The 27,638-nt window shown below is 39.8% G+C and overlaps 3 protein-coding genes across 3 annotated transcripts in view; 1 reads left to right on the plus strand and 2 right to left on the minus strand.

Moving 5' to 3' along the window:
• The first annotated feature begins 23 nt into the window (after positions 1-23).
• LOC135131832 (uncharacterized) lies at positions 24-5,368 on the plus strand. Its single transcript, XM_064059682.1, is given in 14 exon segments — positions 24-89; positions 134-350; positions 426-689; positions 1,982-2,511; positions 2,576-2,764; positions 2,809-3,163; positions 3,209-3,276; positions 3,343-3,345; positions 3,415-3,567; positions 3,773-4,126; positions 4,172-4,387; positions 4,436-4,759; positions 4,812-5,015; positions 5,064-5,368. Coding segments are annotated over 14 exon segments (3,042 nt in total). The 3' UTR covers positions 5,163-5,368.
• Positions 1,866-3,777, minus strand: LOC135132978 (UDP-N-acetylhexosamine pyrophosphorylase-like protein 1). The gene has a single exon (XM_064061196.1). It carries the CDS (start codon positions 3,442-3,444, stop codon positions 1,993-1,995), a length of 1,452 nt encoding a protein of 483 aa, XP_063917266.1. The 5' UTR covers positions 3,445-3,777; the 3' UTR covers positions 1,866-1,992.
• LOC135132977 (G protein-coupled receptor kinase 1) overlaps positions 5,191-27,638 on the minus strand; it is a 151,882-nt gene continuing 129,434 nt past the window's right edge. Inside the window, exons 13-14 of the mRNA XM_064061195.1 lie at positions 15,049-15,456; positions 5,191-7,671 (exon numbers count right to left, since the gene is read on the minus strand). Of these exons, the coding sequence (XP_063917265.1) occupies positions 7,507-7,671; positions 15,049-15,456 (573 nt within the window). The 3' untranslated portion in view covers positions 5,191-7,506. The remainder of the gene's footprint in view (positions 7,672-15,048; positions 15,457-27,638) is intronic.

The raw sequence follows: 27,638 nt of genomic DNA on the forward strand, positions 1-27,638 counted from the left end.
TACTTTGTTGCTAGGTTCGAAAAATGAGCCGAACCTCAAGAACTGGGTTGATCGCCAGCCCTACAAAAAAAATCTACAGGCGAGAACCGGTACGTTACCCCTTTTGTAGTCACCCCTTAATATCCCCTTTAAGGTGTCAAGAATCCAATTAAGGGCGATAGCACGTCCTGCGCCCTTCGTCCTAAAACCCTTTGCCGGTCTCTACAACCCTTATCCGTACGGCTGTTCGCTTTTATGCAACCACCCGACGGACAACGAAGCGAAAGAACTCCTAAAAAAGGCGAAAGATTCCTGGGTAATTGGAAAAAATGTTTGGCACGGGATAAAACAGGATTTTTAGGCATCAGATGGTAAAAATTTGCTTCTGGCGGAAGAAATCGAGGCGATCAGAGTGGGCTTGGAGCAGTTTCAAAGCGTGACTAAAGACACCCTTAAGCCGATTCAAAAGGGGGTTGAGAGTGTCCCTGAGGAACTTTTCCGGCGTTACACTGACACGGATTCGCGGCCTTTAACCCCCGCCCCCACTTTAGCGAGTGCGGCCACTAGGGCGTCCGGTTCCAGACGCTGCGTCACGCCTGACCCCCTTTCCACCAATCAGATTCGAGAGAAGACCCTCCTCATCCTCGATTTGAGGCGGAGTCACAGCCAGGTACACGCCCTCCAGGGTTGGGCAAAATACACTTTCCACTGTAATTGAAATACAAAATACAAAATACTTCAATTTAATGTATTTGAAATACAAATTACAAAATACATTTATGTCTTGTAGTTGAAATACAAAATACAAAATAGTATTTCAAATACTTTTAAAAATACAAAATATGTTCAGAACAGTGGCAAAAATAAAATTTTGATAGAAGCTCGTTCATAAAAATTTTAAAGTTAACTGTCAGAATTCTTTCACTATCTTTATAAGTTGGCCCCAAAGACTTCAAATATATATAGACTGGCTGTCACCCTAAATTCTATTGTATTTCGTGAAGCAGTTCTGTCAACAGAAATCGCCGCCATTGCTGTTACTTTTCTGTCACTAATAACACCGCAACTACCCATACCCATAACCTATTTCTTTTTTATGTATCACTTTCAGTTGTGACGTGGATGTGATCACAGTTTCTTTGGTTCTTTTGATCGTGTTTCCGTGCATTTAAGATTCAGCAATTATAGTGTTGTTGAAGTTTATTAGTTTGTGTGTGTATAGTGTGCAAACTCACTATTCATATGAAGTCGATTGTATACGATTTTAAACTTCCCGCGGTTTCGGTCACATCCAAAATGGCGACCGGTTAGCTTCAGCTTTTTCGTTTTATCGCCGGTCTTTATATATTTGAAGTCTTTGGTTGGCCCTGTATGTTACATTCCATGTCCATCTAGTGTCAATTTGTCGAAAGTAAAACGCGTCGTTAAAAATATTGTGACATTTCTTCTAGTTAATTTTATTCCTATATTCCTATTAGTTAGAACCAAACACTGCTGCCAACATAAATTGCGAAGTTCTCAACCGTCATTTAATTTAAACTATGGCGCTTCTCTATGTTCTCTGTTACAACCCAAAGTCATTTAATAGATTTATATTCTCTATTAACTAACCTTGGTTACAACCATAGAATATCCTGTTACTTCTCGAAGTACACGAACATACACGATCGCAAAACTGTTGTAATGAGTAGTTTGATAAAATGTATTTCAAGTAATTGAAAATACAAAAATACAAGTTAAAATGTATTTGAAATACAAAATACAAAATACATTTGTGTCATGTATTTGAAATACAAATTACAAAATACAATTGTATTTCAAATACTGTATTTCAATTACAAGTAGTTCAAATAGTGCCCAACCCTGACGCCCTCAATAAAACACAGTTTGGTCATTTATTCATTGTTTAGTGACGTGTGTATAAATTAATAGCGATTATGTACAACTGGAATAGAACCACCACCGTAAGTAGTACGTGAGTACGTGTATATACAATAAGTAGGCGGGGCCGTGTTATTCCTCGCCGCCATTAATACTCATTTCCTCCTCCCCCAACAACACGGTTGGCTCCGTGAACACTCTACCTTTGACGCGACTTTCAAGCTCCTCCCCTTCGTACGACAACAACGGCGAGATTTCCACCTCGCGCGACATAACCACGCCCCCCGCCCCCTCAATATACGTCCTATGCAAAGCCAACAAGTCCTCGCGAGCAGTCTTAGGACAGTCCTTCCCCACCCCATCGTCGTTCTTCATTGCACTAAACTCACTCCCTCTTGGCACCTCCCACGTGACGAACCTATCACTAAACTGAAACACGTCGAACACGAACTTTTCGATTTTGATCCCATTGGGCGTCGTCGGTTTCACCACGCCCCCATCTCCACCCACAAAAGGGATTTTTTTCTTCGCTACGTGCAACTTCAGCTCTTTGTCGAACTCGTTACTAACTTTTTCGAGAAAACTCGCAGCGAAAAAATGGTTACAAATATTCCCGGCGCTGTAAATCAGGTTGCCTTTTTCGTCCCGCAAGTGGGCGGTTTCTTCCGAGATTTCGCTGTATTCGACCACTTGGAACCGCCCGTTGATTTGGCAGACCACGCCTACGCGCTCTGTAGGCCCCGCCTTTTTCACGACCTTGGCGCCACAATCGCTGCCTTTGTCGATGCAATACCCGACGAAAACCGGGTCGGCCACTTTTGTTAAAATGTTGTCAACACTGTGGGCGTGGATGTACTTGACGCCCCGCCTCCGCATGTCTTTGAGGATGCCGTTTTTTTCCAAAGCGCGGTAAATCCCGCCGTTGCCGTCGGGCGCGAGCGCCACTAGATTCGGGGCTTCGAGAAGTATTCTCCCGTCGAGGTCGAAGCACGGCAGCAGGCCTTGTTTGAACTGAACCACATCATCCGAGTTCAACCCGAAGAAGTTGTGGTCTTTGAGGAACGAGTCGGTCATTTCGTCCGTGGGGCCGCTGGTCATTATATACCACGTCACTTTCCCGCTTTTCCCGGTGTGTTTCTTCGCGAGGTGTTGCACCCTCCGGATGCGCTCGGCCTGGATTTGGAACAGGGTTTTGCCCGAGGGGAGCCCGATGGGGTACATGCCTTTGGGGTAGGTGACGCCGAGTCTGGTGCCTTGCCCCCCGGCCATCAAGAGCACTCCGACTTGTCCGTCTGCGATCGCGGTTAGACCCAAGTTTCGGTACTTTTTTAGCGTTTCGGAGTCGCAGCTTTCTTCGGCTTCGAACTGAGACGGTGGAATGGGTTTCATGTCGTCGGTTTGGGGGGTGTGGGTCATGTACTTCTTCGCTCTTTCGAACAAACCTGTGCACTCGTCTAAATCAAGGCTTTGGAGGTGTTGCAGGAAGTTTTCTTTCTCTTCATCACTAAAACTGGGGAAAAATTGTAAAAGGTGTTCTTGGTTGAGCTGCTTCAGTTTTATTTCGAATTCTTCGAGATTTGCCATCGTGTCACCGGATTATTCGGATTTGAATACGAGGTGCCAGCTAAACACATTTTGACGGCTGGCGGTTGTCAAATAACAAGTGTCAACACTGTCAACAGTGTCAACAGTGTCACTCGGGGCGGGGTAGCGTACGCATAACCAAACTTCCAACAACAATTTTAAGTCGCAATCAATTAATAAATATCCATTTTTGGACCAATCGGTGCAGAAAAAACGTGTTGTTGTATCTTCATCGTACTACACGATTCTTGATTTTTATTTTATTTAATTTAATCGACTACGTGGTGTTTGACGTCGATGACCCTACCCTGGTTAATTGACACTTTAGGAAACGCTGTCATGGCACGGCAGCTCCTCGCTCCAGGAGCCCCCCATCATCCGCATCCAGCGCGTCCCCACTCGAGTGGCCAGCTTCGAGGAAAACGCTTCACCGAAAACCAAGTCCCCGACGCACCTACTGACAAACCCGGGAGTGTCAAGGTCGTCAACCCCTTCGTCCCAAAAAGCCCTAAAAAAGAAACCAAAAGAAAGCGAAGAGGTCCCCAAACCCGAGGAAAAAAAGTCCGACGATGAAGAAGTGGAGGACGAGTGTATCAAGCGGCGGGGGAAAAAACGACGCAAGAAACGGGACGCGTCCAGGGAGCCCCCGGCTTTTCAAACCTCGATTGACCCGGAGACACAAGTAAGACATTTATTGGTGTTATTGTTCATGTAAGAGGGTTTAAAGGTGGCCACAATCGGTCCCGACTCACACAACACGAGCGCCAGGCCTTCGCTAGTCGCTATCACGTCAGATGAGCTCCAGGAGACTATTGACAGAGCGAAAAGTTCGGCTAGAGCGTCGAAATGCTGGGACGTGGACTCGTTTTTGGACGTGGAAATTTTAAAACAGCTGCGGCGCGAACTGAACGAGGAAGTAATCGATAATGAATTTAATTTGAAAGTATAAATTTTTATTTTTGGTGATTGTGTGAATAATTGGGGGTTGTAGAGGCGCACCGCTCTCCAGGAGGCTCTAAAAACCATCCCGAAAGACAAAAGTCACTGTGAAGCCCTAACTAAAGTCCAGAACGAGCTGAAGGTGCCCCCTGTTAACGCTGGTTTGTGGTTGTCTTTGCCGCGCGTTTTTTCGCGATCAAGCGCGCGGTTTGAATTGCCTTTAGACAGTCGGACTTTGGAAACCATGACCCCCTTGGAGTACGTGCAAAACAACGTGGTGATTTCGAGCCCCCGTAAACTCTTATACAATTGTATTTTCAACAAGTTCAAAATGGACGATGTGGAGGTTAAAACGGAACGAAAACTCATAGGGAAAGTAAGTTTTATTTTTTATAAAGTTGGCAACACGATGTTAGTTGTGTTTGAAGGAAATCCAGAGTGCTTTGAATCTCATGATGGGTAAACCAATGACGCCAAAGCAACAAAACTATTTTCACGGTTTGATTGGTTGGGGCGACGATGACGTCATTGATTTTAAGACGTTTTGTGGTTTGTGCGCCCTCTGTGAGCGACTTTTGGCACCCGAGTATTGTGCGCAGTTGCCGGATCGTCGGACCGACCCATGCTATGAGGTGCCACTACCAATTAATTAATAAAAATTGTTTATTTGGGTGTTTCAGATTGAAACTGCAGACTTTGAAGCTCTCACACGAAAATTGTACGCAAAAAAAGTCGACCCCAACTTAGTGGAAATCCTACAGGGTATTAAAACTCGCTAATTTGGCAACACTGTTCAGTCAAAGTCGGTTGAGTCTATAAACGTGACTTTAATGCAATATGTACAACATTGACATCTAATAACTTAAAAACTAACTTAAAGAGGTATCAATATCTATTTTTGTTTGTTTAAATAATTACTATACATCCACAGTTACTGCATGACTCGATGAGACGATACCAAGTTAATAAATTGTCCTATCTGATACATTGTCCAACCTACTGATTATTTAGAATACCGTACTTTTTGTATTGGATTGTAAACACATTCATTCTCGAACCGAAAATAAAAAAATATATAAAACTACCCGAATTCAGCGGTCGGGCGCCAACTCCTCGACCACTTCCTTACTATCACACGTTTCTATCACTTGAACTGAGATCTTTCGACTGGTCGCACAAGCCACTGGGACGTCGTTTGGTTGCTTACGTGAAACCGGTTTGTCGCGTCGGTTTCGGTTTTGTGCGTGAGGTTGATTTTGAAGCATCGTTTTCCTGTTTTGATTGTTGTGACTTCGGCAGTGAAGCGAATACTGTTCGGTTATCGCAGAGTCGTGCAACCGGTTTCTGTGCAACGACGCGTCGGTTTCTGCGTCTCAGCGACTTGTGTTCGTAATCGGAACAATACGTCGTACTGATTGTCGCTTTGTGGTCGCCGCAGGTCGGCGCGAGCAACACAGATGACCCTTTTGCCGAACCAAGGGCTCGGAGTTCCCGCAAAAGGTGTCCTAAGCTAATTTAGGGTTACAATATGGCTACGTATCTACGCTCGCGCCGACTCCTTCGTATCGATGAAGGGACTGAGGAGTCCGCGCCGGACCCAACAATACTGATTTGTTTGTCGTAGAAAAATTATAAAAATTACAAAACGGTGATGTAGGCGGCGCTAGTGTGCGTCGGTTTAAGTAATCGGCCGAAAGTGTGTGAACGCACCTTAACGCTACCAACCTTAAATTACTAGACACGAAAACAACTATATTGCTGTCCTAAACATTGATGCTAGTGATTGTTCATCTCATGGAGTACCGGGTCGGGGGCAGCGCTGCCAACTGTTTGTTTCAATTTGGCACAACAACGACATCTGGGGGATTCCGGGCCACCGACCGGTACTCGGTGGCAAGACGACGAGACTTTTCTTTGCCATCTGGTTATTGGTTAGTCGTTAAAAAAATTATCCCGGATACAATGGCACAAACATCTAGATCACACTCTATACAAAAATGTACATTTTCACGCACAGGCGGTATCGGTCGCTTTTAAAATCCGACCGACTTGGGCAGTGAGGCGTTTTAAAAATGATCGATACTTGACGACAGTTAACCTAGTAAAGGCCTAGCGCATATGAAAATAAAAATCGATAAAAAACACTTTTTACACGGTGGTTATGCGACGTTTTCGCGACGGCCGCGCGCCGCCGCCCGAAAATCCCTAGTCCGGGCGGCGGAGCGCGCGCGCGGCGAAAGGTGAAAGAAATTTTGAAGCGGTTTTCACACTGAGATGGAAGAAAATTCTTCTACATTTACGAGATGAAAATCTCTCAACAATTTAATAACAAGTGAGGAAAATAAATCACCATTTTCACACGAAATTAATCGAAATATATACAAAAATGTACAAAATATTTGATTGAATCTTAACGAAAAAGCGGTGGCGGCGGCCGTCGCAGCGGCCGCCGCCAGCTTTACCCTAGGTAAAATTAAATAATTGAAACAAGCAAGTATTTACAGATAGTGCAGCTGGCATACAAGCTATTCTAGTGACTTATTAGCTTGGTGTTGGTACCAGTGAGACGAACATCTCTGTTCAGGAATATACAGTGTGTCGACAAGAAATCGGCGAGCGCGGCTCGCCGCGCTCGCTGATCCGTTCCCAACGAATAAATTAGAAACAGAATAGAAATAAAAAGGAACCGTTCTGACAACGTAACAATTCAATAATCGAATAAAAAAATAGTTTGATTCTCCGGTTTGTCCTGTGTTGACTAGATTTGTGAAAAGATCGATTGGAATGTGCGTTTTTGCTGCTACGTTCCCAGAACAGCTCGCAAATGATACTACCATTACAAGTACCTGCTCAAAGCAAAATTCTATTCGCATAAATAATATAAATAACGATAATACACTTGTCATGAATTTAAGTTAATACAAATCCGCAACGTACTTCAATATATAAATGTTGCGAGGAGAAATTATCTTATCCTTTTTAAACTTACATTAAAACATAAACTAATAAAAAATAGGGAGCAACAACAATAGTGCCTAGACATTGCAAGAAATTTTTATCTTCGCGAAATCGCTTGTAGCCCGCATTGACTCTTTCCCTCTTCACTGCAGGACTCTTCGCTTTTTAGTTACCGTTTGTGTTACGATGTGCCGCTATTATCGCATTTTTATTGTTCGAATCCGTTCCGTAGATCTTCCCGGCCTTCTTCGCCATGGAACCGAGTAACTCCTGAGACAGCTTGTGAGCAGACTTGAGTGACGTAAGCCATTCTTTTAGGCCTATTTCGTCCTGAAAACACAACAAAGTTTCAAACAATTAAATTATTCAAATTCAAATTAAACGAAAATTACAAATTAATACAGTATTTTGACTTTCACTTTATGGTAAGGAACTAGATCTAGTGACCGAAACCAAAGTACTAAAATAATAAACTTTTTTCTCTTATTTCACTAAAGACTACTTATTTCTATACATGAAAACCACCTGAAAACTACTCCAAAAGTTAAAAGCGGCACCGAGATTCTTACAAACTACTTCAAAAATAAAACAAAAGGAGTCCCCGAGATTGTTTCAACCTAATTCAAAAATCAGATATGAGATTCTTTCAAACTACTTCAAAAACAAAACAAAAGGGGTCCCCGAGATTCTTTCAAACTACTTCAAAAACCAGACACAAAAGGTCCTCAAGATGCTTTAAAACCACTTCAAAAATCAGACACATAAGAGGTCCCTGAGATTCTTTAAAACTACTTCAAAAACCAGACACGGGGAATCCCGAGATTCTTTCAAACTACTTAAAAATCAGACACAAGGGGTACCCGAGATTCTTTAAAACTAATTCAAAAATCAGACACATAAGAGGTCCCTCAGATTATTCAAAACTACTTCAAAAATCAGACAAAAGGGGTACCCGAGATTCTTAAAAACCACTTCAAAAACAAAAAAAAGGGTCCCCGAGATTCTTTCAAACTACTTAAAAAATCAGACACATCAGAGGTTCCTGAGATTATTCAAAACTACTTCAAAAATCAGACACAGGGAGTCCCGAGATTCTTTTATACTATGTACTTCAAAAATCAGAAAAAAGGGGTACCCGAGATTCTTAAAAACTACTTCAAAAACAAAAAAAAAGGGTCCCCGAGATTCTTCCATACTACTTCAAAAATCAGACAAAAGGGGTAACCGAGATTCTTAAAAACCACTTCAAAAACAAAAAAAGGGTCCCCGAGATTTTTTCAAACTACTTCAAAAATCAGACACAGGGCGTCCAGAGATTCTTTTATACTACTTCAAAAATTAGACAAAAGGGATACCCGAGATTCTTAAAAACTACTTCAAAAACAAAAAAAAAGGGTTCCCGAGATTCTTTCAAACTACTTCAAAAATCAGAGACACAAGAGGTCCCTGAAATTTTTTAAAACTACTTCAAAAATCAGACACACAACAGGTCCCCGAGATTTTTTAAAACTACTTCAAAAATCAGACACACAAGAGCTCCCCGAGATTCTTTAAAACTACTTCAAAAATCAGACACAGGGGGCTCCGAAATTCTTTCACACTACTTCAAAAATCAGACAAAAGGGGTAGCCGAGATTCTTAAAAACCCCTTCAAAAACAAAAAAAGGGTCCCCGAGATTCTTTCAAACTACTTAAAAAATCAGACACATAACAGGTCCCTGAGATTATTTAAAACTACTTCAAAAATCAGACACAGGGAGTCCCGAGATTCTTTTATATTACTTCAAAAACCAGACACACAAAAGGTCCCCAAGATTCTTTAAAACTACTTCAAAAATCAGACACAGGTAGTCCCGAGATTCTTTCATACTACTTCAAAAATCAGACAAAAGGGGTAGCCGAGATTCTTAAAAACCACTTCAAAAACAAAAAAAGGGTCCCCGAGATTCTTTCAAACTACTTCAAAAATCAGACACAGGGCGTCCCGAGATTCTTTTATTCTACTTCAAAAATCAGACAAAAGGGGTACCCGAGATTCTTAAAAACTACTTCAAAAACAAAAAAAAAAGGTCCCCGAGATTCTTTCAACCTACTTCAAAAATCAGACACACAAGACGTCCCTGAGATTCTTTAAAACTACTTAAAAAATCAGACACACAAGAGGTCCCTGAGATTCTTTAAAACTACTTCAAAAATCAGACACACAAGAGCTCCCCGAGATTCTTTAAAACTACTTCAAAAACCAGACACACAAGACGTCCCTGAGATTCTTTAAAACTACTTCAAAATTCAGACACATAAGAGGTCCCTGAGATTCTTTAAAATTACTTTAAAAACCAGACACGGGGAGTCCCGAGATTCTTTCAAGCTACTTCAAAAATCAGACACAAGGGGTACCCGAGATTCTTAAAAACTACTTCAAAAACAAAGAAAGGGCCCCGGAGATTCTTTCAAACTACTTCAAAAATCAGACACACAAGAGATCCCTGAGATTCTTTAAAACTACTTCAAAAATCAGACACACAAGAGGTTCCCGAGATTCTTTAAAACTACTTCAAAAATCAGACACAAGGGGTAACCGAGATTCTTAAAAACCACTTCAAAAACAAAAAAATGGGGTCCCCGAGATTCTTTCAAACTACTTCAAAAATGAGACACAAGAGATACCCTTGATTTCCAAAACTACTTCAAAAACATAACAAAAGAGATTCCCGAGAGTCTTTGAAACTACTTCAAAAACCAGACACAAGGAGTGCCCGAGATTCTTTAAAACTACTTCAAAATCCAGATACAAGGGATACCCGAGATTCTTTAAAACTACTTCAAAAACAAAACAAAAAGGGTTTCCGTGATTCTTTCTTTAACACCACTTCAAAAATCCGAGACACGAGAGGTCCCCAAGACTCTTTCAAATTACTTCAAGGAAAAAATTGTTCGAAAGTTGTTTCCCAAGAACTTCCCTTCTACCTAAGTACAATTAAAAATATCCAGCATTTTCGAAAAAAATTAAAAAAACTACATTTGGGTCCTCCGAGAAGAAGAGAAGAACTTTACCCCGCCCACCCACCCTTTCCCTATTTCAGTAATACTTTTCTTTTTGTGGTTAGAAGGAAGGGTGGATCTTACACTGCTGAGGTAAGACTGATTTTGGTAAATATACCTTCCAAGAAAACAAAGGGTGGGTGGGCGGGGCTAGTGCTTGTCAAGGTAAGACTTGATATGGCGAATGACATACCCTCTAACAAATAAAGGGTGTGGGGAGTCAGGTACTTGCTACGATGAGATTGAATAATATTAAGATTAGTTACTCGAATGAAGAAAGTGTGGGTGGGCGGGGCTTGTGCTTACTAAGATAACACTTGATATGGCACATGACAGTGATCCCTGAGATTCTTTCTTTAACACTACTTCAAAAACCAGACACACGAGAGGTCCCCGAGATTCTTTAAGACTACTTTAAAAACAAAACAAAAGAGATTCTTTCAAATTACTTCAAAGAATAAGTTGGTCTAAAGTTGCTTCGAAAGAACTTCCCTCGTACCAAAGTACAATGAAAAATATCCAACATTTTCGAAAAAAATTGAAAAAAATTACATTTGGGTTTCTCGAGAAGAAGAGAAGAACTTTACCCCGCCCACCCACCCCGTCCCCATTTCAGTGACACTTTTTATGTGGTCAGAATGAAGGGTAGATCTTACATTGCTAAGGTAAGACTGATTTTGGTAAATGATATACCTTCCAAGAAAACAAGGGGTGGGTGGGCGGGGCTAGTACTAGTCAAGATAAGACTTGATATGGCAAATGACATACCTCTAAGAATATGAAGGGTGGGTGGGCGGGCGGGCCTAGCATTTACTAAGATAAGGCTTGATATGGCAAATGACAGTGGTCCCCGACATTCTTTAAGACTACTTTAGAAACAAAACAAAACAGGTCCCAGAGATTTTTTCAAATTACTTAAAAAAAAAAAATTGGTCGAAAATTGTTTTCAAAAAATTAAAAAAACTACATTTGAGCTCCCCGAGAAGAGAAGAACCTTACCCCGCTCACCCACGCCATCCCCATTTCAGTGATACTTTTTATGTGGTCAGAATGAAGGGTGGATCTTACACTGCTAAGTTAAGACTGAGTTTGGCAAATCACATACCTTCCAAGAAAACAAAGGGTGGGTGGGCGGGGCTAGTACTTGTCAAGATAAGGCTTGATATGGCAAATGACATACCCTCTAAGAAATACAGGGTGGGAGGGAGGGACTAGTAGGTACTTGCTAAAATAAGTTTGAACACTAGTCATTCGAATGAAGAAGGGGTGGGTGGGTGGGCGGGGCTAGTACTTATTACGATAAGGCTTCATATGGCAAATGACAGTGGTCCCCGAGATTCTTTCAAATTCCTTCAAAGAAAAAAAATGGTCCAAAGTTGTTTCGAAAAAACTTCCCTCACACCTAAGTACAATGAAAGATATCCAGCATTTTCGAAAAAAAAAATTACATTTGGGTTTCCCGAGAAGAAGAGAAGAAATTTACCCCGCCCACCCACCCGGTCTCCATTTCAGTGACACTTTTTATGTGGTCAGAATTAAGGGTGGATCTTACACTGCTAAGGTAAGACTAATTTTGGTAAATGATATACCTTCAAAGAAAATAAAGGGCGGGTGGGCGGGGCTAGTACTTGTCAAGATAAGACTTGATATGGCGAATGACATAGCCTCTAACAAACTAAAGGGTGTGGGGGAGTCAGGTACTTGCTAAGATGAGATTGAATAATATTAAGATTAGTTACTCGAATGAAAAAAGGGTGGCTGGGTGGGGCTTGTGCTTACTAAGATAACACTTGATATGGCAAATGCCAGTGATCCCTGAGATTCTTTCTTTAACACTACTTCAAAAACCCGACACACGAGAGGTCCCCGAAAATATTTAATACTATTTTAAAAAACAAAACAAAAGAGGTCCCAGAGATTCTTTCAAATTACTTCAAAGAAAAAAGTGGTCTAAAATTGTTTCGAAAGAACTTTCCTCGTACCAAAGTACAATGAAAAATATCCAACATTTTCAAAAAAAAATAAAAAAATTATATTTGGGTCCCCCGAGAAGAGAAGAACTTTACCCCGCCCACCCACCCCATCCCCATTTCAGTGACACTTTTTATGTGGTCAGAATGAAGGGTGGATCTTGCATTGCTAAGGTAAGACTGATTTTGGTAAATGATATATCTTCCAAGAAAACAAAGGGTGGGTGGGCGGGGCTAGTACTTGTCAAGATAAGACTTGATATGGTAAATGACATACCTCTAAGAATATAAAGGGTGGGTGGGCGGGCGGGCCTAGCATTTACTAAGATAAGGCTTGATATGGCAAATGACAGTGGTCCCCGACATTCTTTAAGACTACTTTAGAAACAAAACAAAACAGGTCCCAGAGATTTTTTCAAATTACTTAAAAAAAAAAAATTGGTCGAAAATTGTTTCCAAAAAATTAAAAAAACTACATTTGAGCTCCACGAGAAGAGAAGAACCTTAACCCCGCCCACCCACCCGTCGCTATTTCAGTGATACTTTTTTTATGTGGTCAGAATGAAGGGTGGATCTTACATTGCTAAGTTAAGACTGATTTCGGCAAATCACATACCTTCCAAGAAAATTAAGGGTGGGTGGGCGGGGCTAGTAATTGTCAAGATAAGACCTGATATGGCAAATAACTTTTTAACAAAATAAATGGTGGGTGAGAGGGAGTAGTACGTACTTGCTAAGATAAAATTGAACAATATTAAGACTAGTCACTCGAATGAAGAAGGGGTAAGTGGGCGGGGTTAGTACTTACTAAGATAAGACTTGATATGACAAATGACACACCCTCTAAGAAAATAAAAGGTAGGAGGGAGGGGCTAGTGGGTACTTGCTACGATAGGATTGAAAAATATTAAGATTAGTACCTGGAATGAAGAAGGGGGGGTGGGCGGGGCTACTGCTTTGTCATGACTAGAAAAATTGGTTGGAAGTTTTTACTAGAACTTCCCTCGCACCTAAAGTACAATGAAACATATCCAGCATTTTCGAGTTGAGTTTTTCTTTACACAATTTTGCGATGACGTCATCAGTTTTTTCAATAAAATTAATTGACCGAGATGACTGAGTCTATAACCTAAATTTATCGCAAATTACGATTGACGTTGTGTCACATAGTTACTTCCGTTTTGCCAACATAAACGTACGAAAAGTTCACATTTTTTTTTAAGTACTGCCAACATTCTCAGTCGTTCGTTTCTGATCACACGGCTCAATCCGCCCTGAATGCAGGATTTCACCAATTCGTTCGTCAGCTGTGTAATTGGTAATTTCAAAGCAAGCAACAAATTTCGAGTTAATGTTCCGAAACAAGCGACACTATGAAATTAGAAACGAAAGTTCATCTGCTTTGAATGCACGAAACTGGATTTACAACACTTTGTAAACTTATGCAATTCACACTAGCAATTTTCAAATAAACGTCACGCTATGTATTTACTACCGAAAAAGCAAAGGTGGCGCTGCCAGTATCAATGACATAAAAATCCCAAAACAAAAAAGTCCCTAAGTACGTAGCGTCGTTCCTCCAGCCAGCAATTGCCCAGATTAGTTTGTCATTGCGTCGAATTCGCTCAAATTAATATCCAGAATGCTAATGGCATCTGTACGTCGCATTTCAATCTACTAATGGCCGGTTGCGTCACACTGATTTATTAAGATTGAATTAATTAATTGTCCCGGAGTTCTGGATTGAAGTGGCGCCTTAAAAACGCTACTCGAAATGTCAAACAAATGTCAATGCAACTCGATACGCATGATTAAGATTCGCATTTTTATATCGGCGTCGTTCGTTCCGCTTTAATCCGCCTCGAATCCAACAAACACCGTGGTCGACTCGGCCGCGAAAAAACGCGGCACGTCGCAGCTTGATCATCAAACGTCAAAACTGTCAGCGATTCATGAATAAAAAGCCGCGCTTCGACGTGCCCGTCATCGATCAATCCCGCTTTGAATTGCAAATTTTATATAAACACAACTAAATCCGAATTTCTATCAGTAATAGTATCAGCGGCCAACGTTCGTTGGAATGTTATCAAAGGTCGCGATCGTCGGTTATTTTGAATTTCATTCATATCTAAAACCCATTCAGGAGTGCGGAAAAAATGGCCGCCTACGAATTTAAAATGGAGCATCACACGTACCAACAGTGAATTGATGTTTACTGAAATAACAGTTTTCAGGTTCAGTTGAAGTTCGCACGACTGAAGTGACCTTAATAATTATTTCTGTTACTTCGTTAACTGAAGCGTTGCAGTTTTCTCCTGAAATAACAATCTCTGTTATTCCAAACGCTTCTGGCTGTTTATCGGCGATATCTAATTTGACTATATTATATACAAGGCGCCAGCTAGTTTTCCCGCTCTAAAAAAAAATCGATCCAACCCAATTGTTTTCGCATTGACGAACCCTGCAGCGACTAGATAAACACAAATCGTTCAGATTTCACTCAGTCATCGTTGACTTTTTGATAACCATATCGATACCCCTGTTTGCACTCGACATCAATAAACCTCCGCGCCCGAACCCTTTCCAGCACTCACCATAAAATTTGATGGCGCCATTTTTCACGCCGCCCCCGGCCGTTAAAACCGAGTTAAAATATGCACCGCCACTTGCACACGACACACATTTGCCGACTTACCGGATTCGTGAGGACGATCTTGCCGTCCCTCATCCTGACGACGATGCAGTTTTCGTTTTTCACCTGGACGAGCTCGGGACTGACCTCCTCCACCTGGTCCATGAACACCATCTCCGGCTTGGCCGAGTCCGGGTGGAGCTCGAGCCGGTTGGGGTACAGCTTCGCGTACCTCATCTGCCAGTTGGACGTCCACGGGCCGCCGAGCTTCTTGATGTAGCCGTGGAGGATGCAGTCGGACTCTTTCTCGTCGAGGTCGAAGAGCTTCTTCTGCTTGGCTTTCTTCTTGTGCTCGACTTTGTCCGCCTCGAAGTTGATGGTCTCGAAGACGGTCTCGGCGACTTCGTTCTGCCACCGCTCGGAGATGACCAGCGGGAAGTTCTTGTAGAGCTCCTGGTCGGCGTCGGTTAGCTGAGGAAAAATTTTTTGAGGAAACGAAGGAAAAATCGATTGGGGGCGGAACGAAGACATGAAGCGGGAGTCGAACATGGCGACGAAAGCAAATTCCTGCCGTAATTCATACAATGTCAACAAGCGGATCGAGGTGTGTCTTTAAGGGACCACACTTCGATAGCGAGGAAGGGCGGGTAGGGTTTGATCGGAGGTGAATTGGACTTTCGTGACCGACAAAAAATGAAGAGAAATATTTTACCTTAATTCTATTCGAGGTCTCATCAAAAGGTACAAAAATAAAGGAACGATTCGGCGAAATTTATCAAGGAACATTTCTAAAATGAACCCGGAAAACAAAATCCAGGGGGAAAAAGACCAAAATTTTCAACTATGATACGAATTATCAATGGCAACTGGGTCCTTATAGTAAATCCTATAGAATGACCAAAGCTAGTTTCTATTGTAACTCGGATAACGTCGCAAATACCTAAAAGTCCGATTTCTGGGGAGAAAAATTTTGATCCGGTTTTCACAAAATTTGACCCTGCTTCAAATTAAATTCCCTTCGAGGTCTCATCAAAAGGTACAAAAATAAAGAGCAGAGACGGATTGGACTCGAAAAATTAAGCGAAATTGATCAAGGAACATTTCTAAAATGAATCCGGAACCCAAACAAAAAGGAAAAAGACCAAAATTTTCAACTATGATACAAATTATTATCAATGGCAACTGGGTCCTTATAGTAAATCCTATAGAATGACCAAAGCTAGTTTCTATTGTAACTCGGATAACGTCGCAAATACCCAAAAGTCCGATTTCTGGGGAGAAAAATTTTGAATTCGGTTTTCACAAAATTTGACCCGGCTTGACATTAAATTCCCTTCGAGGTCTCATTAAAAGGTACAAAAATAAAGGGCAGAGACGGATTGGACTCGAAAGCTTCAGCGAAATTTATCAAGGAACATTTTTAAAATGAACTCGGGATACAAAACCCAGGGAAAAAAAAAACAAAATTTTCAACTGTGACCTGAAAAATCGTTGGAAACTTAGTCCCAACACTAAACCCTATGGAATAACCAAATTTAGTTTATACTGTAACTCGGATAAGGTCGCAAAAACCTGAAAATCCGATTACGGGGGAAAAATGTTGATCTGGCCCTCGAAAAGTTTGACCCTACTTTACCGGAAAATCCCGTGGTGATCTTAGTAAAAAGGCACAAAAATAAAGGTCAGAGACGGTTTAGACTCGAAAGATTCAGCGAAATTTATCAAGGAATATTTTTAAATGGACTCGGGATACAAAACCCAGGGAAAAAAAACCATAACTTTCAACTGTGACCTGAAAAATCTTTGGAAACTTAGTCCCTACACTAAACCCTATGAAATAACCAAATCTAGTTTGTACTGTAACTCGGATAAGGTCGCAAATACCTGAAAATCCGATTACCGGAGAGAAAAATGTTGATCTGGCTCTCGAAAAGTTTGACCCTACTTTACCGGAAATCCCGTGGCGATCTTATTAAAAAGGTCCAAAAATAAAGGTCAGAGACGGTTTAGACTCGAAAGATTCAGTGAAATTTAAGGCCGCAAATACCTAAAAATCCGTTTTTCGGACAGCAAAATGTTGATTTGGCCCTTGCAAAATTTGATCCCACTTTAGCTTAATTGCTATTGAGGTCTCATTGGACTCAAAATATTCTGCAAAATTACTCAAGGAGCATTTCTACAATGAGCCCGAAAATCAAAATTCGGGAAAAAAGAGCAAACTTTTCAATTGTGATTCGAATAATCAAAGGAAACTTGGTCTCTGGAGTAAATCCTCCAGAATGACCAAAGCCAGTTTCTACTGTAACTCGGATAAGGCCACAAATACCTAAAAATCCATTTTTCGGGGAGAAAAATGTAGATCCGGCCCTTGCAATCTTTGACCAGACTTTACCTTATTTCCCTTCGAGATTTCATTAAAAAGGTATAAAATCAGTTTACCGAGTCGTATTAGATTCAAAATATTCAGCCCAGTTTCACAAGGAATTTTTCTAAAATAAACCCAAAAACACAATTCGGGGGAAAAAAGACCAAAATTTTCAATTATAACCGGACAATCAAAGGAAACGTGGTCCCTGTGGTAAAACCCACAAAAAGACCAAAGCTAGTTTCTACTGTAATTCAGATAAGGTCGCAAATACCGAAAAGTTCGATTTCCGGGGATGTCCGGAGAGAAAAATGGTGATCGGGCCTTCGCAAAATTTGACCCGACTTTATCTTATTTTCCTTCAAGATTTCATCAAAAAGGTATAAAATCAAGGACCGACTCGTATTGGACTCAAAGTATTCAGAGAAATTTCACAAGGAGCATTTCTAGAGTGAACCCGAAAAACACAATTCGAGGGAAAAAGACCAAAATTTTCAATTATGACCTGAACAATCAAAGGAAATTTGGTCCCTAGAGTAAATCCTACAGAATGACCAAAGCTAGTTTCTACTGTAACTCGGATAAGGCCGCAAATACCTAAAAATCCGATTTCCGGGGAAAAAAATATTGATCTGGCCCTTGCAAAGTTTTACTCGACTTCATCTTATTTCCCTACGAGATTTCATTAAATAGGTATAAAATTAAGTACCGAGACGTATTTGACGCAAAATAATCAGCGAAATTTCACAAGGAGCATTTTATGGTGGTCTCGAAAAAACAAATTCCTAGTAAAAAGACCAAAATTGTAAACTGTGACTCGAACAATCACAGGAAACTTGGTCTCTAGAGTAAATCCTACAGGATGACCAAAGAAAGTTTCTACTGTAACTTAGATAAGGCGGCAAATACCTAAAAGTCCGATTTCCAGGGAGAAAAAACGTTGATCTGGCCCTCGCAAAATTTGACCCCACTTTATCTTAATTCCTTTCGAGGTCTCATTAAGAAGGTTCAAAATAAAGTATACAGTCGGATTGGAATCAAGATTGGGTGAAATTTCTCAAGGAACATTTTTACAGCGAACCTGAAAAACAAAATTCTGGGAAAAAAGACCAAAATTTTCAACTTTGACTCGAACAATCAAAGGAAACTTCGTCCCTCGATTGAACCCTATAGAATGACCAAATATAGTTTCAACTGTAACTCGGATTAGGCCGCAAATACCTAAAAATCCGATTTCCGGGGAGAAAAATATTGATCTGGCCCTCGCAAAGTTTTACTCGACTTCATCTTATTTCCCTACGAGATTTCATTAAATAGGTATAAAATTAAGTACCGAGACGTATTTGACTCAAAATGATCAGCGAAATTTCGCAGGGAGCATTTTATGGTGGTCCCGAAAAACCAAATTCCGAGGAAAAAGACCAAAATTGTCAACTGTGACTCGAACAATCACAGGAAACTTGGTCTCTATGGTAAATCCTACAGGATGACCAAAAATAGTTTCTACTGTAACTTAGATAAGGCGGCAAATACCTAAAAGTCCGATTTCCAGGGAGAAAAAACGTTGATCTGGCCCTCGCAAAATTTGACCCCACTTTATCTTAATTCTTTTCGAGGTCTCATTAAGAAGGTTCAAAATAAAGTATACAGTCGGATTGGAATCAAGATTGGGTGAAATTTCTCAAGGAACATTTTTACAGCGAACCTGAAAAACAAAATTCTGGGAAAAATGACCAAAATTTTCAACTTTGACTCGAACAATCAAAGAAAACTTGGTCCCTCGATTAAACCCTATAGAATGACCAAAGCTAGTTTCTACTGTAACTCGGATAAGGCCACAAATACCTAAAAATCCGATTTCCGGGGAGAAAAATATTGATCTGGCCCTCGCAAAGTTTGACTCGACTTCATCTTATTTCTCTACGAGATTTCATTAAAAAGGTATAAAATCAAGTACCGAGACGTATTTGACTCAAAATAATCAGCGAAATTTCACAAGGACCATTTTATGGTGGTCCCGAAAAACCAAATTCCTAGGAAAAAGACCAAAATTGTCAACTGTGACTCGAACAATCACAGGAAACTTGGTCTCTGGTGTAAATCCTACAGGATGACCAAAGATAGTTTCTACTGTAACTTAGATAAGGCCGCAAATACCTAAAAGTCCGATTTCCGGGGAGAAAAAACGTTGATCTGGCCCTCGCAAAATTTGACCCCACTTTATCTTAATTCTTTTCGAGGTCTCATTAAGAAGGTTCAAAATAAAGTACACAGTCGGATTGGAATCAAAAGATTGGGCGAAATTTCTCAAGGAGCATTTTTACAGTGAACCCGAAAAACAAAATTCGGGGAAAAAAGACCAAAATTTTCAATTGTGACTCGAACAATCAAAGGAAACTTGGCCCCTCGATTAAACCCTATAGAATGATCAAAGCTAGTTTCTACTGTAACTCGGATAAGGCCGCAAATACCTAAAAATCCGATTTCCGGGGAGAAAAATATTGATCTGGCCCTCGCAAAGTTTGACTCGACTTCATCTTATTTCCCTACGAGATTTCATTAAATAGGTATAAAATTAAGTACCGAGACGTATTTGACTCAAAATAATCAGCGAAATTTCACAAGGAGCATTTTATGGTGGTCCCGAAAAACCAAATTCCTAGCAAAAAGACCAAAATTGTCAACTGTGACACGAACAATCACAGGAAACTTGGTCTCCAGGGTAAATCCTACAGGATGACCAAAGATAGTTTCTACTGTAACTTAGATAAGGCGGCAAATACCTAAAAGTCCGATTTCCAGGAAGAAAAAACGTTGATCTGGCCCTCGCAAAATTTGACCCCACTTTATCTTAATTATTTTCGAGGTCTCATTAAGAAGGTTCAAAATAACGTATACAGTCGGATTGGAATCAAGATTGGGTGAAATTTCTCAAGGAACATTTTTACAGCGAACCTGAAAAACAAAATTCTGGGAAAAAAGACCAAAATTTTCAACTTTGACTCGAACAATCAAAGGAAACTTGGTCCCTCGATTAAACCCTATAGAATGACCAAAGCTAGTTTCTACTGTAACTCGGATAAGACCGCAAATACCTAAAAATCCGATTTCCGGGGAGAAAAATATTGATCTGGCCCTCGCAAAGTTTTACTCGACTTCATCTTATTTCCCTACGAGATTTCATTAAATAGGTATAAAATCAAGTACCGAGACGTATTTGACTCAAAATAATCAGCGAAATTTCACAAGGAGCATTTTATGGTGGTCCCGAAAAACCAAATTCCTTGGAAAAAGACCAAAATTGTAAACTGTGACTCGAACAATCACAGGAAACTTGGTCTCTAGAGTAAATCCTACAGGATGACCAAAGATAGTTTCTACTGTAACTTAGATAAGGAGGCAAATACCTAAAAGTCCGATTTCCGGGGAGAAAAAACGTTGATCTGGCCCTCGCAAAATTTGACCCCACTTTATCTTAATTATTTTCGAGGTCTCATTAAGAAGGTTCAAAATAACGTATACAGTCGGATTGGAATCAAGATTGGGTGAAATTTCTCAAGGAACATTTTTACAGCGAACCTGAAAAACAAAATTCTGGGAAAAAAGACCAAAATTTTCAACTTTGACTCGAACAATCAAAGGAAACTTGGTCCCTCGATTAAACCCTATAGAATGACCAAAGCTAGTTTCTACTGTAACTCGGATAAGACCGCAAATACCTAAAAATCCGATTTCCGGGGAGAAAAATATTGATCTGGCCCTCGCAAAGTTTTACTCGACTTCATCTTATTTCCCTACGAGATTTCATTAAATAGGTATAAAATCAAGTACCGAGACGTATTTGACTCAAAATAATCAGCGAAATTTCACAAGGAGCATTTTATGGTGGTCCCGAAAAACCAAATTCCTTGGAAAAAGACCAAAATTGTAAACTGTGACTCGAACAATCACAGGAAACTTGGTCTCTAGAGTAAATCCTACAGGATGACCAAAGATAGTTTCTACTCTAACTTAGATAAGGAGGCAAATACCTAAAAGTCCGATTTCCAGGGAGAAAAAACGTTGATCTGGCCCTCGCAAAATTTGACCCCACTTTATCTTAATTCCTTTCGAGGTCTCATTAAGAAGGTTCAAAATAAAGTATACAGTCGGATTGGAATCAAGATTGGGTGAAATTTCTCAAGGAACATTTTTACAGCGAACCTGAAAAACAAAATTCTAGGAATAAAGACAAAAATTTTCAACTTTGACTCGAACAATCAAAGGAAACTTGGTCCCTCGATTAAACCCTATAGAATGACCAAAGCTAGTTTCTACTGTAACTCGGATAAGGGCGCAAATACCTGAAAGTCCGATTTCCGGGGAGAAAAATATTGATCCGGCCCTAGCAAAGTTTAATTCGACTTCATCTTATTTCCCTACGAGATTTCATTAAAAAGGTATAAAATCAAGTACCGAGACGTATTTGGCTCAAAATAATTAGCGAAATTTCACAAGGAACATTTTATGGTGGTCCCGAAAAACCAAATTCCTAGGAAAAAGACCAAAATTGTAAACTGTTACCCGAACAATCACAGGAAGCTTGGTCTCTGGAGTAAATCCTACAGGATAACCAAAGATAGTTTCTACTGTAACTTAGATAAGGCGGCAAATACCTAAAAGTCCGATTTCCAGGGAGAAAAAAACGTTGATCTGGCCCTCGCAAAATTTGACCCCACTTTATCTTAATTCCTTTAGAGGTTTCATTAAGAAGGTTTAAAATAAAGTATACAGTCGGATTGGAATCAAGATTGGGTGAAATTTCTCAAGGAACATTTTTACAGCGAACCTGAAAAACAAAATTCTGGGAAAAATGACCAAAATTTTCAACTTTGACTCGAACAATCAAAGGAAACTTGGTCCCTCGATTAAACCCTATAGAATGACCAAAGCTAGTTTCTACTGTAACTCGGATAAGGCCGCAAATACCTAAAAATCCGATTTTCGGGGAGAAAAATGTTGATCCGGCCCTCACAAAGTTTGACCCTATTGTACCATAAATTCCCTTGCAAATCTCATTAAAAAGGTACAAAAATAAAGGTCCGAGACGGATTGGACTCGAAAGATTCGGTGCAATTTATCAAGGAACATTTCTAAAATGAATCCGGAACCTAAACAAAGGGGAAAGACCAAAATTTTCAATTACGGTACGAATTATCAATGGAAACTTGGTCCCTAGAGTAAATCCTATAGAATGACCAAAGCTAGCTTCTATTGTAACTCGGATAACGTCGCAAATACCTAAAAGTCCGATTTCTGGGAAGAAAAATTTTGATCCGGTTTTCACGAAATTTGACCCGGCTGACATTAAATTCCCTTCAAGGTCTCATCAAAAGGTACAAAAATAAAGAGCAGAGACGGATTGGACCCTAAAGATTAAGCGAAATTTATCAAGGAACATTTCTAAAATGAATCCGGAACCTGAACAAAGGGGAAAAAGACCAAAATTTTCAACTATGATACGAATTATCAATGGCAACTGGGTCCTTATAGTAAATCCTATAGAATGACCAAAGCTAGTTTCTATTGTAACTCGGATTACGTCGCAAATATCTAAAAGTCCCATTTTTGGGGAGAAAAATTTTGATCCGGTTTTCACAAAATTTGACCCAGCTTGAAATTAAATTCCCTTCGAGGTCTAATCAAAAGGTACAAAAATAAAGGGCAGAGACGGATTGGACCCGAAAGATTAAGCGAAATTTATCAAGGAACATTTCTAAAATGAATCCGGAACCTGAACAAAGGGGAAAAAGACCAAAATTTTCAACTATGATACGAATTATCAATGGAAACTGGGTTCTTATAGTAAATCCAATAGAATGACCAAAGCTAGTTTCTATTGCAACTCGGATAACGTCGCAAATACCTAAAAGTCCGATTTTTGGGGAGAAAAATTTTGATCCAGTTTTCACAAAATTTGACCCGGCTTGACATTAAATTCCCTTCGAGGTCTCATCAAAAGGTACAAAAATAAAGGGCAGAGACGGATTGGATCCGAAAGATTAAGCGAAATTTATCAAAGAACATTGCTAAAATGAATCCGGAACCCAAACAAAGGGGAAAAAGACCAAAATTTTCAACTATGATACGAATTATCAATGGCAACTGGGTCCTTACAGTAAATCCTATAGAATGACCAAAGCTAGTTTTTATTGCAACTCGGATAACGTCGCAAATACCTAAAAGTCCCATTTTTGGGGAGAAAAATTTTGAATTCGGATTTTTACAAAATTTGACCCGGCTTGACATTAAATTCCCTTCGAGGTCTCATTAAAAGGTACAAAAATAAAGGGCAGAGGCGGATTGGACTCGAAAGCTTCAGCTAAATTTATCAAGGAACATTTTAAAATGAACTCGGGATATAAAACCCAGGGAAAAAAGACCAAAATTTTCAACCGTGACCTGAAAAATCATTGGAAACTTAGTCCCTACAGTAAACCCTATAGAATAACCAAATTTAGTTTGTACTGTAACTTGGATAAGTTCGCAAATACCTAAAAATCCGATTTCCAGAGAGAAAAATGTTGATCTGGCCCTCGAAAAGTTTGACCCTACTTTATCGGAAAATCCCGTGGTGATCTTATTAAAAAGGTACAAAAATAAAGGTCAGAGACGGTTTTGACTCGAAAGATTCAGCTAAATTTATCAAGGAACATTTTAAAATGAACTCGGAATACAAAACCCAGGGAAAAAAAAACAAAACTTTTAACTGTGACCTGAAAAATCATTGGAAACTTAGTCCCTACACTAAACCCTATGGAATAACCAAATCTAGTTTGTACTGTAACTCGGATAAGGTCGCAAATACCTGAAAATCCGATTACCGGAGAGAAAAATGTTGATCTGGTCCTCGAAACGTTTGACCCTACTTTACCGGAAAATCCCGTGGCGATCTTATTAAAAAGGTACAAAAATAAAGGTCAGAGACGGTTTAGACTCGAAAGATTCAGCGAAATTTACCAAGGAACATTTTTAAAATGAACTCGGGATACAAAACCCAGGGAAAAAAACAAAATTTTCAAGTGTGACCTGAAAAATCATTGGAAACTTAGTCCTTACAGTAAACCCTACAGAATAACCAAACCTAGTTTCTACTGTAACTCGGATAAGTTCGCAAATATGTAAAAGTTCGTTTTTCGGGGCTTAAATATTGATCTGGCTCTCGCAAAATTTGACACCACTATACCTTAATTCCTTTTGAGGTCTCATTAAGAAGGTCCAAAATAAAGTACACAATCGTATTGGACTCAAAATATTCAGCGAATTTCTACAGTGAACCCGAAACACAAAATTCGGGGGAAAAAGACCAAAATTTTCAATTATGACCAGAACAATCAAAGGAAACTTGGTCGCTAGAGTAAATCCTACAGAATGACCAAAGGTGGTTTCTACTGTAACTCGGATAAGATCGCAAATACCTAAAATCGGTTTCTCGGGCACCGTAATGTTGATCTGGTCCTCGCAAAATTTGATCCCACTTTATCTTAATTCCTATTAAGGTCTCATTAAGAAGGTCCAAAATGAAGTCCACAGTTGTATTGGACTCAAAATTTTGTGCAAAATTTCTCGAGGAGCATTTCTACAGTGAGCCCGAAAGACAAAATTCGAGAGAAAAAGAGCAAAATTTTCAATTGTGACCCGAACAATCAAAGAAAACTTGGTCCCTGAAGTAAATCCTCCAGAATGACCAAAGCCAGTTTCTACTGGAACTCAGATAAGGCCACAAATACCTAAAAATCCATTTTTCGGGGAGAAAAACGTAGATCCGGCCCTTGCAAACTGTGACCAGACTTTACCTTATTTCCCTTCGAGATTTCATTAAAAAGGTATAAAATCACTTTACCGAACCGTATTGGATTCAAAATATTCAGCCAAATTTCACAAGGAATTTTTCTAAAATAAACCCAAGAAACACAATTTGGGGGAAAAAAGACCAAAATTTTCAATTATAACCAAACAATCAAAGGAAACGTGGTCCCTGTAGTAAAACCCACAAAAAGACCAAAGCTAGTTTCTACTGTAATTCAGATAAGGTCGCAAATACCGAAAAGTCCGATTTCCGGGGATGTCCTGAGAGAAAAATGGTGATAGGGCCTTCGCAAAATTTGACCCGACTATATCTTATTTTCCTTCGAGATTTCATCAAAAAGGTATAAAATCAAGGACCGAGTCGTATTGGATTCAAAGTATTCAGAGAAATTTCACAAGGAGCATTTCTATAGTGAACCCGAAAAATAAAATTCGAGGAAAAAAGACCAAAATTTCCAATTGTGACCCGAACAGTCAAAGGAAACTTGATCCCTAGAGTAAATCCTACAGAATGACCAAAGGTGGTTTCTATTGTAACTCGGACAAGGCCGCAAATACCTAAAAATCCGTTTTTCGGACAGCAAAATGTTGATCTGGCCCAAGCAAAATTTGATAATTCCTATTGAGGTCTCATTAAGAAGGTCCAAAATGAAGTACACAGTTGTATTGGACTCAAAATATTCTGCAAAATTACACAAGGAGCATTTCTACAATGCGCCCGAAAAACAAAATTCGGGGAAAAAAGAGCAAACTTTTCAATTGTGATTCGAACAATCAAAGAAACTTGGTCCCTGGAGTAAATCCAACAGAATGACCAAAGATGGTTTCTACTGTAACTTAGATAAGGCCGCAAATACCTAAAAATCCGATTTCCGGGGAGAAAAATATTGATCTGGCCCTCGCAAAGTTTTACTCGACTTCATCTAATTTCCCTACGAGATTTCATTAAATAGGTATAAAATTAAGTACCGAGACGTATTTGACTCAAAATAATCAGCGAAATTTCGCAAGGAGCATTTTATGGTGGTCCCGAAAAAACAAATTCCTAGGAAAAAGACCAAAATTGTCAACTGTGACTCGAACAATCACAGGAAACTTGGTCTCTAGAGTAAATCCTACAGGATGACCAAAGATAGTTTCTACTGTAACTTAGATAAGGCGGCAAATACCTAAAAGTCCGATTTTCAGGGAGAAAAAACGCTGATCTGGCCCTCGCAAAATTTGACACCACTTTATCTTAATTCCTTTAAGGTCTCATTAAGAAGGTTTAAAATAAAGTACACAGTCGGATTGGAATCAAGATTGGGTGAAATTTCTCAAGGAACATTTTTACAGCGAACCTGAAGAACAAAATTCTGGAAAAAAGACCAAAATTTTCAACTTTGACTCGAACAATCAAAGGAAACTTGGTCCCTCGATTAAACCCTATAGAATGACCAAAGCTAGTTTCTACTGTAACTCGGATAAGGCCGCAAATACCTAAAAATCCGATTTCCGGGGAGAAAAATATTGAACTGGCCTTCGCAAAGTTTTACTCGACTTCATCTTATTTCCCTACGAGATTTCATTAAATAGGTATAAAATCAAGAACCGAGACGTATTTGACTCAAAATAATCAGCGAAATTTCACAAGGAGCATTTTATGGTGGTCCCGAAAAAACAAATTCCTAGGAAAAAGACCAAAATTGTCAACTGTGACACGAACAATCACAGGAAACTTGGTCTCTAAAGTAAATCCTACAGGATGACCAAAAATAGTTTCTACTGTAACTTAGATAAGGCGGCAAATACCTAAAAGTCCGATTTTCAGGGAGAAAAAACGTTGATCTGGCCCTCGCAAAATTTGACCCCACTTTATCTTAATTCCTTTCGAGGTCTCATTAAGAAGGTTCAAAATAAAGTACACAGTCGGATTGGAATCAAAAGATTGGGCGAAATTTTTCAAGGAGCATTTTTACAGTGAACCCGAAAAACAAAATTCGGGGAAAAAAGACCAAAATTTTCAATTGTGACTCGAACAATCAAAGGAAACTTGGTCCCTCGATTAAACCCTATAGAATGACCAAAGCTAGTTTCTACTGTAACTCGGATAAGGCCGCAAATACCTAAAAATCCGATTTCCAGGGAGAAAAATATTGATCTGGCCCTCGCAAAGTTTTACTCGACTTCATCTTATTTCCCTACGAGATTTCATTAAATAGGTATAAAATTAAGTACCGAGACGTGTTTGACTCAAAATAATCAGCGAAATTTCACAAGGAGCATTTTATGGTGGTCCCGAAAAAACAAATTCCTAGGAAAATGACCAAAATTGTCAACTGTGACTCGAACAATCACAGGAAACTTGGTCTCTAGAGTAAATCCTGAAGGATGACCAAAGATAGTTTCTACTGTAACTTAGATAAGGCGGCAAATACCTAAAAGTCCGATTTTCAGGGAG

Source organism: Zophobas morio, unplaced genomic scaffold (assembly GCF_036711695.1).
Source record: "Zophobas morio isolate AGI-343-1 ecotype UQ-CSIRO unplaced genomic scaffold, CSIRO_AGI_Zmor_V1 ptg000021l, whole genome shotgun sequence".
NCBI classification, from domain to species: Eukaryota; Metazoa; Arthropoda; class Insecta; order Coleoptera; family Tenebrionidae; genus Zophobas; species Zophobas morio.